The 15,038-nt window shown below is 40.9% G+C and overlaps 1 protein-coding gene across 3 annotated transcripts in view; it reads right to left on the bottom strand.

Moving 5' to 3' along the window:
- Positions 1-3,579: 3,579 nt before the first annotated feature.
- TCP11L2 (t-complex 11 like 2) overlaps positions 3,580-15,038 on the bottom strand; it is a 40,973-nt gene continuing 29,514 nt past the window's right edge. For 2 of the 3 annotated variants that reach the window (XM_063133423.1, XM_063133424.1), the window contains exons 7-11: positions 14,129-14,265; positions 11,745-11,935; positions 9,077-9,258; positions 8,730-8,902; positions 3,580-6,635 (exon numbers count right to left, since the gene is read on the bottom strand). In XM_063133423.1, coding sequence (XP_062989493.1) covers positions 6,394-6,635; positions 8,730-8,902; positions 9,077-9,258; positions 11,745-11,935; positions 14,129-14,265 — 925 coding nt within the window. In that variant the 3' untranslated portion in view covers positions 3,580-6,393. The other variant, XM_063133425.1, reaches the window with a different exon arrangement.

Here is a 15,038-nt window from a genome sequence, read left to right as displayed (position 1 = left end):
AACGCAATGCGTGCAACGGCGAAATCCGTCCCCTGTTGCAACTAAGAGGGCTGCGTAGAGGTTCCGCCACATTTGTCCGTCTTTTCCCAAATGCACTGCTATGCTCGAAAGCAGAACTCCTTGGTTGTTAGAAAGTGAACACGTTTCATCAGATTACTAGTTTAGAGCGCAATCCTATGCATGTTTAGACAGAAAAAAAGTCCTACAACTCCTAGCATTCCCCTGGGGAATGCTGAGAGCTGTAAGACTTTTTTTCTGTCTAAACATGCATAGGATTGCGTCTTCTATGTACCTAAAAATCCATTACTTAGCTTGAGGCCTCTTTCCAATTTCCTGGCAACAGATATGTGGGAGGACTTGTGCCGAATAGAATAGAAATAATTGAAATCAGTCAATTAAAATACTTTAAAAGTTTTGTGAAATTCTTTGGATGAAAGCAATAGAAACCCAATTGTTTACTATGTCTTACCAAAACTCAACAGCAATCTGTTCATCATCCTCAATCATTTCACTGGAGTAAAACGCTGCATATATTTATATTCACTATCATTTCTGATTAATTATACAATTTATATGGCATCAAATTCTCATATATGTAAGCTGCATCTTGCCATCTCTTTCCTCCTTGTCTGACAGGCAGAAATTCACCAGGTGCACAATCGCCCACCGCTGCAAAAAATGTCCACTTTCTATGGCGGGAAAACCTGTGCGTGTTAATTTCTGACATGCAACTGCTAAAGGTACGAAGCCTCTGTATGGAGGGGAGAGAAATAGTAGGCTTAGAATAGGCTGTTGCAGTAAAACCAAATGAATGCTTTGTGTGGCATCTTGAAGTCTAACAAATGTCATAGTTGCATAAGTTGTTATGGATGCGTGGAGTTTATTCCTCCATTGTCAGGTGTGTTTGGGTACATATTCGTGTGTTATTAGTCATCCTTGAGTTCAATAGGGCTTATTTCTAGGAAGATATGATTTAGAGATGTGAAGGCCCAGGGAAAAAAACCCTCAAAATTAGCGGGAAAACTGTTGCTCCCCCCCCCCATTTTTTTCTGAAGCCTTTCCTCCCCACCAAAATTGGGGGGAAATTTAAAAAATGAAGAAAATACGGATTATGGAATGTTTTATTTTAGCATTATGAATAAAATGTTTAAGATAAAGGGGTTCGTATATTTACGTACTTCTCCAAATGATTTATGTATAAGATTATTACAATTTCTGTGCACCACGTACAAGCAAGTCCTAGGTTGCAAATTGAGACTACAACTCTCAAATGCAAGAGCAAGGTGCATTTCTGCCTCTAGGGTCACTGCCACTGAAGCAGAGACTGAAACTAATAGTGATAGCTATAGTTCAGAAAAGGAGTCTGATTAAATTTCATGCATATTCATTGAATCGTGGTCCCCCTTTTTCTGTTATTTTTATAGGAATGGGTGCTTTATGTTTGCTTGACACTGTGGAGCACTAGCGGAGACATAAGTAATTTTCTTTGTTACTAATGATGATGGTTTCTTCTGTTTGTGTTTTTAATTGTTTCCCCCCCCTGCTCCTAATAAACTGGCAAAACCAAAAAGGTTTCTTACAGTTCAGGTGCTCCTTACAGTTCAGGAGCCTGTAGCTCCGTTGTTACAAAAAAAAAAGGGGGGGGGGAAATAAATTCAATTTGTAATAATTGCTTGAGTACACTGTACTTTTAATATATCAAATGTGATATTTTTATGCCAAACCAACTTGTACATAATTACATTTTATGTTCCTAAAGTAACAAAGTGACTTTCAAACTGTAAAAAGTGCTAATATTGCATTTCCCCACTTCCCCCCCCCCAAAAAAAACCATTGTTTTTTCCCGAAACCCCCCAGAAAAAACTCTGGTTTTCCATGGCTTCAAAACTTCCAGAAATTTTACATCTCTATTAGGATTTCATCCTTCATGGTTGAAACTTGGCAAATGTTGACATCTACCAGTAAGTCTTCATCTGAACAGACCAGACATTTTATTCGTTACTCAGTTGAGCACCTTCATTAAATGCCATCCTTAACAGCCAATACCTACAGGGCAATGACATTTGCCATTCACAGATTTAAATGTCAAGACCAATGTTCATGACAAAATATTTTTTATATCTCCTCCTAGGTTTCATACAGCAGTCATTGTTATAGCCCTTATGACTGGATCTTTTGTATCTTGTTTGATCCCATGCTGAAAGACAACTTTTAAATGTAATCCACTTCCAAATAATTATGAATAGGACTGGCCTGAGTTTAATGAATTAATTTTACTCCCAAGCAAATTTAACTCGCAATGTATGCACACTTGGAAGTAAATCTGATGGAAGCAATGTCAGTGAGTTCAAAGTAAGCATGCATAGTTTGGCAATGGGCAGAGCAGTTGTAAGGAGAGGAGAAGTGAAGTGGTGAACTATAAACCAGTTCCAAATCCCTGTCAACTCATGTTAGCCAAGGCAGGTGGAGGAAAGTCATACTCTTATTTTAAAAAAACCAAAAATGTAGAGGGGCTGGGTTATCAGGGGGGAAACTGCTGGTGGAAAGTTTAACCCTCCACTCCTGGAATTCCACTTGTATTTAACAATGGAAGTCCCATGATTGGCGGTGCTAGGAGCCTTCCATCTTTAAGAACCCTAAGATGAAGTATTTCAGGGGCAGGCCTTGGAACCAGTGGATCCAAAGCACCCCTGCTCCCCTGGCATGTCCCCAAACCGGGCTCCACAACTACACCAGGTTGAAACTTGTGTAGTTAAATATCTTCCTCTTGGTTGCAATGGGTGTGAAAAGGTGTATGTGGGTGGGTGTGGAGATTATATATATATATATAATCTACTGGTTAAAAAAACAGGCCAAACACATACACCTCCCTGCCTTGGCTGCCATCAGCTGGCAGGGCTTTGGAAATGGTGTATCTACCACTTAAACACCTACCCCACCCCCTAAAATGGTTCTGCTCACCCTCAGCACACTTAGAGCTTCTCTACATGAGTGAGTTATTACACGTTCATGATTGGCCACTCACAGAAGTTTGCAGCCCTTTACATGACACAGTCAACCTCCAGGATGTCTCTTGTTTTTTACCCAGTAATCTCACTTTAAAAACAAACAAACAAAATGGAGATAATGCAGTATTGTGATTATCACGGGTGTTCCCTAGCATGTAAAGCTAGTATAGTGCTATGATTCTGTCACTAGATGGTGCTGTTTCATTTATTAGAATAGCATAGCTGAGAGGGAAAGTTTTTAATTCAGAATCTCGTGGTCACTGTATAAAGCAGCAAGTCGCAAAAACAAAGACTCCAGAAGAAGAAAAAACCCTGGTAAGGATATGTGTCCCCCCCCCCCCCCTTAATATAGAGACACCCTTACTTTTGATTTTGGCTGCAGTATATATACTCAAAATATCCAAGAATCAGTGTAGGTGCCACTGCACTTATAAAAGTAGTAGTAGTAGTAGTAATCATAATAATGTAATTATTTCTTACCCGCCTCTCCCTTATGTCTTCATGCTTTATGTTGCTACTTTTAAAATCTCACTTTAATCTCCACAACACTTTTTTAAATTGCACACAACACTTTTTTAAATTGCAAACAGAATTTAATGAATACAAATATTAACACAAAAACCACGTAACGAACCTGTTACATACAATATTTCATTGAGCAAAGTGGGCCGTTGGTAAATGAAGGCAAACATATTTGGATAATTCTAGCAAACATGCAGGAGGGAAAAGTTAACTCAACTGATTAATCTGAACATCGAAAAGGCTATGAACATTAGTTAGGAGATACTTAAAGTTTGCTGAACAGACATGCTGTGCTATATTAAATGCCCTTTTCAAATCATTTATAAAACCACAAAACAAAGATTGCTTTCTCTTAATCCTGTCCAATAAATATAGGGCTAGATACAGACTAAGGGTACAATCATATGCAAGTTTAGCTAGAAAAAAGTCCTACAAGCCCCAACATGGATGGGGCATGCTGGGAGTTGTAGGACTGGTTTGTTTGTTTTTTTGTCTAAGCATGCATAGGACTGCACCTGAAGTTAGTTGCAATTAGTCTCCATCAAAATGGGACTTAAGTTACGACTACTTGTCCCATCAATTTCAGTGGGACCCAACACCAATTAAATTGGCCTCAATCCAACCCAAAGTTTCTCCAAGTTGATTAGAAGCTTGTGGAGGTATTATTGCTCCACTTCATCTCCTTGCATATGTACAGTACTTAGGAAAACAGAAAATGTATATATAGCCCACAACAAAAATGAATATAATGAAGTTTCTTGTGGACATTTTATAACATCACCTAGCCATATCTAGGTCCAAAATATTACATTAGACATTTTTTCCCTTTCAAATGTAGAGCTCCCTTATCGGTATTTGGGATGCTATTTGCTTCTTGATACAAGTAAATTATAAGCCGACCATCTTATGGTTTTATACATAGGATTGGATCCGGTTTTAGGCATGTGCAAACTGAGCTAGTGGAAGCAGGCTTCCTAACCCTCTTTCTCCCCATGAGAGCCACTCAAAAACCCTAGTCAGAGGGCCAGGAGCCCTGCTGAATGGCCTGGGCTGCAGGGCGGAGGGAAGGGGGAAGGTACCTTCCATGAGCCAAGCTCTGCTCACAGAAGAGGCTCCCAGCTGATTTTTTTTGTCCCCCTTCCCACCCCATCCCCTCCTCTAGGGTCCCCTGACCTGTGCAGCATTTTCAGGAGGCTGCAGGGGGCGGGGGGATACCCCAGGAAGGAGTGGCGGGGAAGTCTGCTTCTGCCAGCCCTGTTGTACATGCGTAGCATACACATTATATTGCAACATCTCTCACAATGGGAAGTTTCTCATAATCACATGAATTCATCTAGAAAAGTGAAAAATAAATTAGTTTTCCTTTTAACTGGAAGCCCCCCCACACACAAAAAAAGACTTCCCCAAAATGTCCTTGAGCAAGGCAAGGCAACAACCACGGACACTCTCTTCCAAAGGCATCTCGAAAAGAGTGGTGTGGTTTCAGAACATTGTTTGTACACAGCCAAAGTTGGCTGCCGGTAGCACCTTTAGATTCATTGAACGAAACAATTGCTTAACATGCATCTGCTGCCCCAGAGTTTTTGTCCCTTTGCTTAATCCCACAGGGAAATGCGAACTTGCAGGAAGAAGGAAATCATTCTGTTTTTCCCTTCCTAACAAGAAGCCAGCCTCAGTTTAAGATAGCCAAGCAAAGTATACTTGGTGGTGTGTTTGTTTTTAAAGGTTGTATATAGCTCTGTTCTTTAAAAAGACAGATTTGCCTATACAACCACAATGCTTTTAATATGAAGGACTTAAAAAAATCTTCGTGACAGACCCATTAGAAGCACTATATGGCAAGTGGGTTGCATGTTACCCCCAAACCGGGTAAAGATTAATTCTTAGCAAAAATACACTGTAGGAATATAAAATTCCAGCAGGGAGTATTTAAAGACATACCTGCTGAGGTTGTTTTATTTAACAAGTTTAACCTTTGCCACTTAATAGGATCACAGTGAACCAGTACTGGATGTTATACTTCCTAGAATCCCAACCCCAAGTCATAATTGATTCTAGCATAAAAGGGAGGATTATATGTCCAATGTACTGTAGCCCTTCAATAATTTGAGATATGCAAAAATATAGCTTCTATATAGTATTGCAGGCTCTCAAGCAGTCTACTACATTAAAATGTTCTGCTGACTTCCATAAAAAGTATGCATTTGATAGCCTTCCAGGTGCCATCGACAACTGTATTGGTGGTTTTAACATTCAAATAGTTTGGGACTAGGAAAACTTCATAAGGTAGGTGTCAAATCTGAAAATTGCTATCTCTTGTCTGCTCCCTCCCAGTTTCCAACCCAGAAGCAAAATTGAGATATGGAAAGAATTATAACATTTTATTAGCGAGCTACATTGAGAAAGGAGGCTGATGGTGGTGATTAGGGGGTAATATATTAGTTCAGATTCAGTCTGAATCAAATTTTTATTCCATCATCGCACTGAAGGCATTGGAATAAGTATATTAAAAATCTGAAAGAGACATATTAGTAGTTAATCAGCAAGTATTTACCCCATATACCACAAGTGCTCACAGAGGAGAAAACACTTACAGTAAACAAGTGCAATAAATGTTACAATCCATCATTATAAACAGAATTAAATCTTTCAAACATACATATATGCTTTTATAATTTAATAACATTGCAGTGATTTGGGGGAACTTTTATTTGAATATAATCTCTATGGTCTAGTCTGCTTAGACACATACATTTATTTCTCTCATTAACAGTCACTGTTATGAGCTATTGCATGTTCAGAAGAACAACAATCACAGTATAAATACTGCAGAAAAAGAAGAAACAAAGGAAGGCTAAATACTTCAGTTAGAAGGTGCAAGTTCTGCTTTGTTTGTTTCTGCCTCACTGAAAAGCAATTGTCGAAAAATATTTGCATAGAATGGTCCATACACCTGTTTATTAAAGTTAACAAGGTTGGCAAACTGCATCCCAATGGTCTCCATCTCAGATTGAACCACAGCAAGGCCTCCTGGAATTGCAGGCATAGACTTTTGAGAGCATGGAGAAGCAAGCAAGCTCCTCATGTACAAATGAATTCGTTTATCTGAGGGAAAAAGACACATAACGCAATTAGAATTTTTCCTTGTATCATTCAGTACAGATAGCAAAACATTCAAAATATGAATGAATCATAGAATCATAGAATAGTAGAGTTGGAAGGGGCCTATAAGGCTATCGAGTCCAACCCCCTGCTCAATGCAGGAATCCACCTTAATGCCTACCTGACAGGCATTAAAGGTCATTGGTTCCATTGTCATACTGCTATGACATAGAACCCTTCGTATGTTCAGGGCGTGAAGGGGCATTACTGGGCCTGACCTCAATATCCATACATGAGATGTGGACATTTGAGCCAGGGATGCCTATGTGTGGAGAGCTCTACACGTGTGGACTTCCCCAAGTTTTAGCTCCCAGGGAGGCCTACAATTCACAGAGACCTATGAACATAGGCTTCCCCAGTTCAGATATCCACATATGGAGCGTAGACTATGAGACCAGGTCTAATTACTATTTCCTTTAAAAGTTTTTAAGTTTAAGCAATGTTCTGCATTGCTACAGAAGGTATCTGCATATTCAGTAAAGCTAAATGTAAGTCTGGTCTTAACATTCACATGCACACAATTCCTGCACTGAGGTTTGGGTTATTACATTTCTCCAAGCAGGCCTTGTAGTGGGTGGGGTGGGATGAAATGGGATTGGATAGCTCCATAGTTCAGGCCAAGTACTACTAGCTTTCGCCTCTACTTCTCCTTTGATTGACCCACTGTATTTCTGCCCTAGTCATGACATTTACATAGGACTTGGAGGGGAGCAATCACACTCACTCCACTATGTTTCAGACTACATGTAATTAACGCCCCAGGAGCACCCATGTCTTGTTATTATGGGGTATAAAAAACAACCACAACAAATACTCTTTAAAATACATGGCAATTTGATTGTGAACATATCTGACAGGCTGCCTTTGAATCCAAGAGGCTGCCTCTGAAACAGTGTCGGTGCCATTTAGCTAACTCCAGTCAAGAAAGGATCAACCTCACATTCCTTAGATCAATCAGGGAGTAGCTCACTTCAGTTGCTAAGCAATCACATCCTTCCTTGCTCTCTGGAACTGGTAAAATGGACCAGGCAGGGCCAGTGAGTAGTGGCAGGAAATGTCACCAGACACTAACAGTATCAACATAAATAGGTAAGGAAAAGCCCCATCCAGGCCTTCATTGGACGCAGGGCTGTCTCAAGACATTTTACTGCCTGGGGCAGAATGGCAAATCTCTCTCTCTTCCCCCATCACAAATTAAAGGTGCAGTCCATACTCTCCAAGGCTGCCCAATTTATTTTGGTATCTGAGGAATAAAATCCCACACAAGCCTCTCATAAGGAGTAAAATAAAATACAATAGCTGCCCATTTGCTGCCCATGTTAACCCAAATTAGCTGCCTGAAGTGGCTGCCTCTCTCTGTATAGACGAGCCTTCCCCAACCCAGGCGCCCCCCTGAAGTTTTGGACTACAATTCCCATCAACCATCAGCCATGTTGCCTGGGGGTGGTGGGTATTGTAGTCCACATCTGGAATAGGCCAGGCCAGGGGAGGCTGACTGAATGTGTGCAGAGGGATGGCCGCAGAGTGAACCCTCACCCTACATGCGCTCACTGAATGCTCAAACAGAATTTGCATGTGTATAGCTGTACATGCGCTACACCAGCCTCCCATGGCCTAGCATGTGGCTGATAGTGATTGATGGGAGTTGTAGTCCAACACTTCAGGAGAGTGCCAGTTTGGGGCAGGCTTGTCTATACAGTCAGAACCCTTGCTGCCGATCAGGTTCCCAGTTGCGTGGAGAGAGGCCTCTGCACATGCGGCATGGAGCTGTAAGCAGAGGGGCGCCATCCAGGGGAAGGGCAGAGTTTGCTGTGCTTGCATTGAAAGAGCAATCTGATCACCTAAATGGGGCAGTTAGTACCCTCCATCCTTCATCACTGATTTTGGATTATCTGTTGCAGCTCACCCTTCCCAACAGGAGCAAAGGGTGCCCTTTTTCAAGCTAAACATCCAATCTATAGCAACTGGAATTACAACCACATTTAAACATATAATTAACATGAAGATACTGGGAAACCCAAGAATTGCATTACTAACCAATTAAGGAGCTGATCGGATTGTCTTCCTCAATTATGCTGCAGAGCTGACCCACTAAGTTTGATTGAACGTCTTTATTTAGTGGTGGGAAGTCCCTCTCGGATAGCGACTTGTTTATTTCACTACATGTCTGAATGCCTACTGCATGAAGTGCTTCTTTCAAATCAAAAGTCCTGGAAAACAAAATTTTAAAAAGTGTACTGGAGAAGAAAGAAAGTTAACTATCAGGTACCGCTTTTCATTTCCTCCACTTAATGACTGATTTAATTTCAGTACTTCCGCACGCTCAAGTCCATGTTGTAGTTGTTGTTTTTTCTTTTTTAAAACAACAACAACACACAACTTACTTCTTGTTCATTCCTTCAAGCAGGACAATGGAAATCCTCTTTTGTTTCTCAATGAACTCTGGAATGACCTCAATAGCTGCAGTCAACATGTTGCTGGTTATGAGAGAAATGCAGGCTACAATCTTCAGCTGATTCAGTTTCTCCGATAGCTCCCGAAGGCGACCTTCATCTGTCATGAGTGTCTGGAACAGATGTTCAAAGAAAAACATGTCATGTATAAGCCATCAAACCTCCAATAAGATTTAATATAAAAATATATCTTTACCAGGAGTTGTTTTTGTTTGTTTTGGTCAAAGAAGCTCATTTAGTTAGGATAACAATTGGCTTCCAGGAAACAGAAGCTACCAGGCATCCTACAGTGTTCAAAACATACTGTGCTATAAACCGCAACACTTCCACGTTCACCTCCTCCATAAATATTCAAATTAGTTTCTGCGTTCTTAAATCTGTAACAGTGAACTCCACCTCCACCTCCGCTATGACAACTTTACTTGATACGTCAATGGCTCCCTTCAGCTTCTATAGGAGGAAGTAAAACACAGCCCATTATAGAGTCAAATGTTTCAATAGTAACTAATAATTACCAGAGATGCAGGTGGGAAAACATCCATTTAATAAGTTCATTAGTAATAATGGATGGATGCCAACTGCATATACAACAATTGGCAATTCTCGCAGTTTCAAAGTCATAGATGAGTGGTTGGCAACATCATGCACAGTTCTTTAAGTTTAACGTTTGTTAGTGTGTCCACAATTTTCAGTACTTCCCCCCTTTAAATTTAAATAATACAAGGGAAGTACATGCAATTGACTTTGAATCTTTACAAGTGTTCAAAAAAAAATCTCCTTAGTATAACATTTAAATCACATTAAGTGTGCTTTAATTCCCCTGCTCCCAAATATTACATGTCATATACATGTGGTGTGTTGGGGGGTGGGCATTAACATTGGGTACTTTTTATTTATTATCTATTCTAGCTTTGTTGGTTACTACAGACAAGTAAAATAAACATGCTAAATTAAATCAGGATATCAAAAAATGTCTGATGCAAGCTACTCTGTGCAAATTCACCTAATTTCAAAATTCAAAACCTTCCCCCCACCCCAAACCCCACACCACTAATAGCTACCATGTCAAATTCAAGGCATGCATTGCTGTAATGCAAGGAAATTGATTTAAACACCATATCATGTCAAGAAGACAGCCTTCAGTGTGGTGGCCCCCTTATGGAACTCCCTGCCGTTGGAGATCAGGCAGGCACCAACACGGTCTTGGCTTTGGTGCCTCCTGAAAACTTTATTGTTCCAAGCAGCTTTCCTGGAATGACTAGCTGTGGTTCAATCTGTACCTGTACTTTTTAAAATGTAATTTTTAAAGATGGGTTTTTTCCCCTATTGTTATTCTTTTATCCCATTTGTTCACCACTCCAAAATCCTCAGATAGGGAGCAGTATATAAATATTGTAAATAAAATAAATAAATCATGTATGTTTTGGCTATATATATTTTTTACTTTTCTTTTCCTAGGTTTTACAATGTATGTTTTAAACTTTGTAAAGGCCGCCTTGAGGCCCAGTATTGGGCAAAAGGCGGGATACAAATAAATATAGTAATAATAATGAAAATGAAACTTTAATACGAGTAGTTTGATACACTCTACAAAAAGGGACCATTCATTCATTCTGGGGGAATTGGGACATCTTCCCTGAAGGTGCTGCTTCTGTTGGGAGAGGGGGGAATATTTCTGGTTCATCATGTGCTTATTGGCCTTTGCTTATAATGTCTAGTGGAGTGGGGATTAATTGACAGGGTCACCAGCTGATAAAGGCCTTGTTGTTGTGGATTCCTACTTTTAAAACTCTACATGGTTTGGGACCCAGGTATCTGAAAGACCCACATCAACCTCCCTGTGTACCAAGATCATCTTTGGAGGCTGCCTCTGGGTGTTCTTGCGAGGCAGGAAGTGACTAAATGCCCTTCTCAGATATGTTTCTCATTTTTAATGGAATTTCTTGCCAGGGAGTCTCCTCTAGTGTTTACATTAATGCCTATTCAGTACCAGGCAGAGACCTTTTAAACATCCCAGGCCTAAGAGATTTTTTGTGTGCTTCTGCTGGTTTTTTTTTAAAATTATTATTATTCCACTGTTTAATTGTTGATTATTATGCATTTATTTTATATAGTTTTTATCAGAAACACCCTGGAAACTGTTGTTGTTGGTTGCTATAACAAACAAAATAAACGAACACATTTTACCAGCAAACAGCCAGGAATTTAAGTAGTTGCATTTTTTTCTCCTGTTGACCCATTCCACAATTTCAATTCCTCTGTTTTCAGAAGCCCCTTAGTGTAGGGATCTGTTCTTTGTGAATTACCAAGTACATAGAGAATACTAATAAATAGGTCAGAAACTCCCCTACTGATAAGACCCCTCAGAGCCAAGTTCGCATCTCTGTAATCCTTGCGCACGCTAAATGGCTAGTCATCCTTCCTCCCCTCCACCAACCTACTCACTCCCACCCATGTTCAGCAAGGTCCCGTTCATCACACGGGAGACAGGCTACAATGCTCCAGGATGCCGGATGTGTGCTAGCATGGTCAAAAGAACTAATGGAGCGAGGAGGGAAGTTTTAAAAGTCCTTAGCCGGGAACAAAATGTGTGTTTTACCTCAGGAATTGTTTTTTTCTGATAATCCCACTGCAATAGTTTCAAGTAGCTGTTTGTTAGCACCCAATTAGGGCTCAGATTTGGTTTGGAGTTCCCACAAGCACCAGGAGACGGAGACATTTCACAAGAAGCAGAAGATAATTCATCCTGAATTGACTCCCTTATCCATTCTGTCGTCAAGTCCAGGGCACCTTATAATTCCAGGGCAAGAGAGAAAGAGAACTATAGTGCATGTTTTACATCAGAGCATTGTTGCAGGTAATAATTATGTAGCCAAGCAAATAAATCTATGTGGAGGGAGGAAACCTCAGAGCCCTATCACAAAAAGGAGGCAAAAACTCAGAATGGGAGAAAGGGGCAGAAAAATTAGCATTCTTAGACAGAGGCCACTTCACGGCACACTGGTTACAATTCTGCCTACATGCTGCAGCATCAATCATGTCCCTGCACTACACGATACAGGAGACCCTCACGGCAGGATCAGAGAAGGTTGTCTTGTGATGTGGGCCCCCTGTCAGTGCACTTTCCGCCCACACAACATGAAACAATAGTATCGTAACTGTGCAGGAGGGCAGAGCCTCTTCTGGAAGAATGACAGAGTCCCTCCCTCTCTCTCCCCCGCCCCTACTGCTTCCACCTTAAACTACAACAAGCAAGAGCTATGGCTTCAACGATTACAAGCAAGTCTTACACATGCTTGAGATCTGATTTATTTATTTATTTTTTAAAAAAGCTTATCTATACTGGATCACAAAGCCTTGATTTGCATGCAATGAGAAGCCACTGTGGATGAATTTCCCTACGTGGCTATTTGTTGTTGCGGTGGCCACCATTTTAAATTTTCAGGGTGCAGTGGGAGAGCACCATAGCTTACCTAGCTATGCAAATACTTCGTCTTAAATTTAAAGCCCTACATGGTTTGGGTCCAGGCTACCTGCGGGATCGCCTTCTCCCGTACAATCCGCCCCGCACACTCAGGTCCTCTGGGAAAAATTTTCCTTCAGCCAGCCAAAATTAGGCTGACAGGTATTACCCAGAGGACTTTCTCTTCTGCTGCTCCCAGACTGTAGAATGACCTGCCAGAGGAGGTTCGTCAACCTAACAGTCTTTTAGCATTTAAGGAAGCTATAAAGACTGATCTCTTCTGGCAGGCCTATCCAGTGGAATTTTAGTATGCTTTTAGTATTCTTTTAGGATGTTTTAACAATGTATACTATGTTTTTAATCAACATTTTATGTATTTTAGACTTACTGTTGTTCTCCGCCTCGATCAAAATAGAGAGGCGGGTAAGAAATAAAATTATTATTATTTAATTCTAAAATAAAATATTTCATAATCCAAAGCTGTTCAATTTTTCAGAAAACAAAACAAAAATAATCTTGGCCTCCATCTGTGCTAAGGACTTTTAAAATTGTCATGTATTTTAAGTATTTAAATGTTTTAATATTGGAACACATTTAATATATTTTTAACTTTTGTATATTTCTACTCATAGGTTTTAAATGTATATGTTTTAAATTTTGTAATGCCACCTTGAGCCCTAGGCATTGGGCTAAAGGCGGGATACAAATAAATATAATAAGTAGAATAAAGAGACTTGGGGGAGGAGTTTCCCTCCTCCCACCCCCATTTTTTTCTGGGTTTTTTCCCCCAGGACTTCATATCTCTATACCTGAAGCTGCTCTCAGGGGCATTTTTGCAAAGGGAGCTCAGGGTCAGTCCAACATTAAGCCAGGGGTGGGAGAATCTCATTCAGCTTGAGCACTGAATTCAGTTGCAAAAAAAAAAGCTCTTCGGGACCACATCCCAGTGGTAGGTGGGGTCAAAAGCAAAGAGGCAGAGACAAGGGCAAAATGGATGAGGCCATTTTGTAGCTTAAAGCTCTTACTGCCAATAACTAAGCCTTGGAAGAGGCCATTCAACCTTTGAGGGGGGGGGGAGAAACTGCACCAAAGCCAGGAAGCCATCAAATGATTGGCGGTTGGGAAGAAGGGGTGGGGCCATGTGGGAACCCCCTGCAGAGCCTGCGTACAGAGCGCAACTCCTTTCATTAATTGTGTTGGTCAGGTGAGGTACCAGGGCCACGTTGCATATGAACATCTCTTATTGGGTTGAATAAGCACACGAGAGACTCTGGATGAAGCTTCCGACCCAAAGCACTTTGGTGACTAAAGTTTATCTCCCTATCTCCCCTTAACAGGTTTTAGAAGGTCACTAAATAAATGCCTTCCTCCTCCTCTGTGGGGGCTTTTCATTCAAGTCAGCTAGGAGGAAGAAGATGCAAACAGCCCCACACGCCCCAATGGCTTTTTTCATAGCCCCAGGCAACAGCCTGCATTGCTAAACCACTGGCTATATCCTCCTACGTAAACGGAGAACATACTTGGTGTTTCTTCAAGTATATCTTGGAATTTCGCTCTTTCATAATCCACCAAGTTACGTTGAAGGTGAGGTCTAAGGCTCTGAATAGTAAAATTAACCATATCCATTTTCATGAGATCCAGAACGTGGAATATTTGCCTGAAAGGAAGACAAGAAACAGCTTTACAAAGATGCATCAAGGGAAACATGTTCACGTACCGTTTGGCAGCAGTCCCGTATGACAATGCAGAATGCGAAGACGCACACGTGGATCTTAATTCTCCAGCAGTTCGGGATGCAAAGGGCAAACAGCCCCCTCCCAAAAAGAATGGCACCACAGAACTATTATTAGAAGCTACCCTGGTGATTGGTGGACACACTGTGTGTTTTTGTATACAGCGTGTTAAGAAAACCAATCTTACATTAGGTGATCAAAAAATGTAATATTAGAACATCTTATGCTACAACCCACTTTAAGTGATGTCTGCAATTAAGCCAACTAGATCCCCCACTGGAATGATGCAAGGCAGCTTTCTTTATGTTGGCACCCTCCAGATGTGTTGGACTACAACTGCCAACATCCCCCACCATTTATAGCCATGCTGTGTGGGGCTCATGAGTTTTGATCCAACTCATCTGGAAGTTACCAGGTTGGGGAACACTGATCTGAGAGCTACCTCGGTGCAACGTTGTTTTGGATTACGCCAATAATTAAGGAAGTCGCAATGGGCCAGGAGGTACTGATGGGCTTTTCCTAGATCCTTGGCAATATCTGCATTTTTTTTTGGAGAGAGAGAGAGAGAGAGAGAGAGAGAGAACATAAGAAGAGCCATGCTGGATCAGACCGAGGGTCCATCTAGTCCAGCACTCTGTTCACATAGTGGCCAACCAGCATAGTTGACCAGGGAACCACAAGCAGGACATGGTGCACC

This window comes from Elgaria multicarinata, chromosome 9 (assembly GCF_023053635.1).
Source record: "Elgaria multicarinata webbii isolate HBS135686 ecotype San Diego chromosome 9, rElgMul1.1.pri, whole genome shotgun sequence".
NCBI classification, from domain to species: domain Eukaryota; kingdom Metazoa; phylum Chordata; class Lepidosauria; order Squamata; family Anguidae; genus Elgaria; species Elgaria multicarinata.
This window is presented reverse-complemented; position numbering and strand designations above follow the sequence as displayed.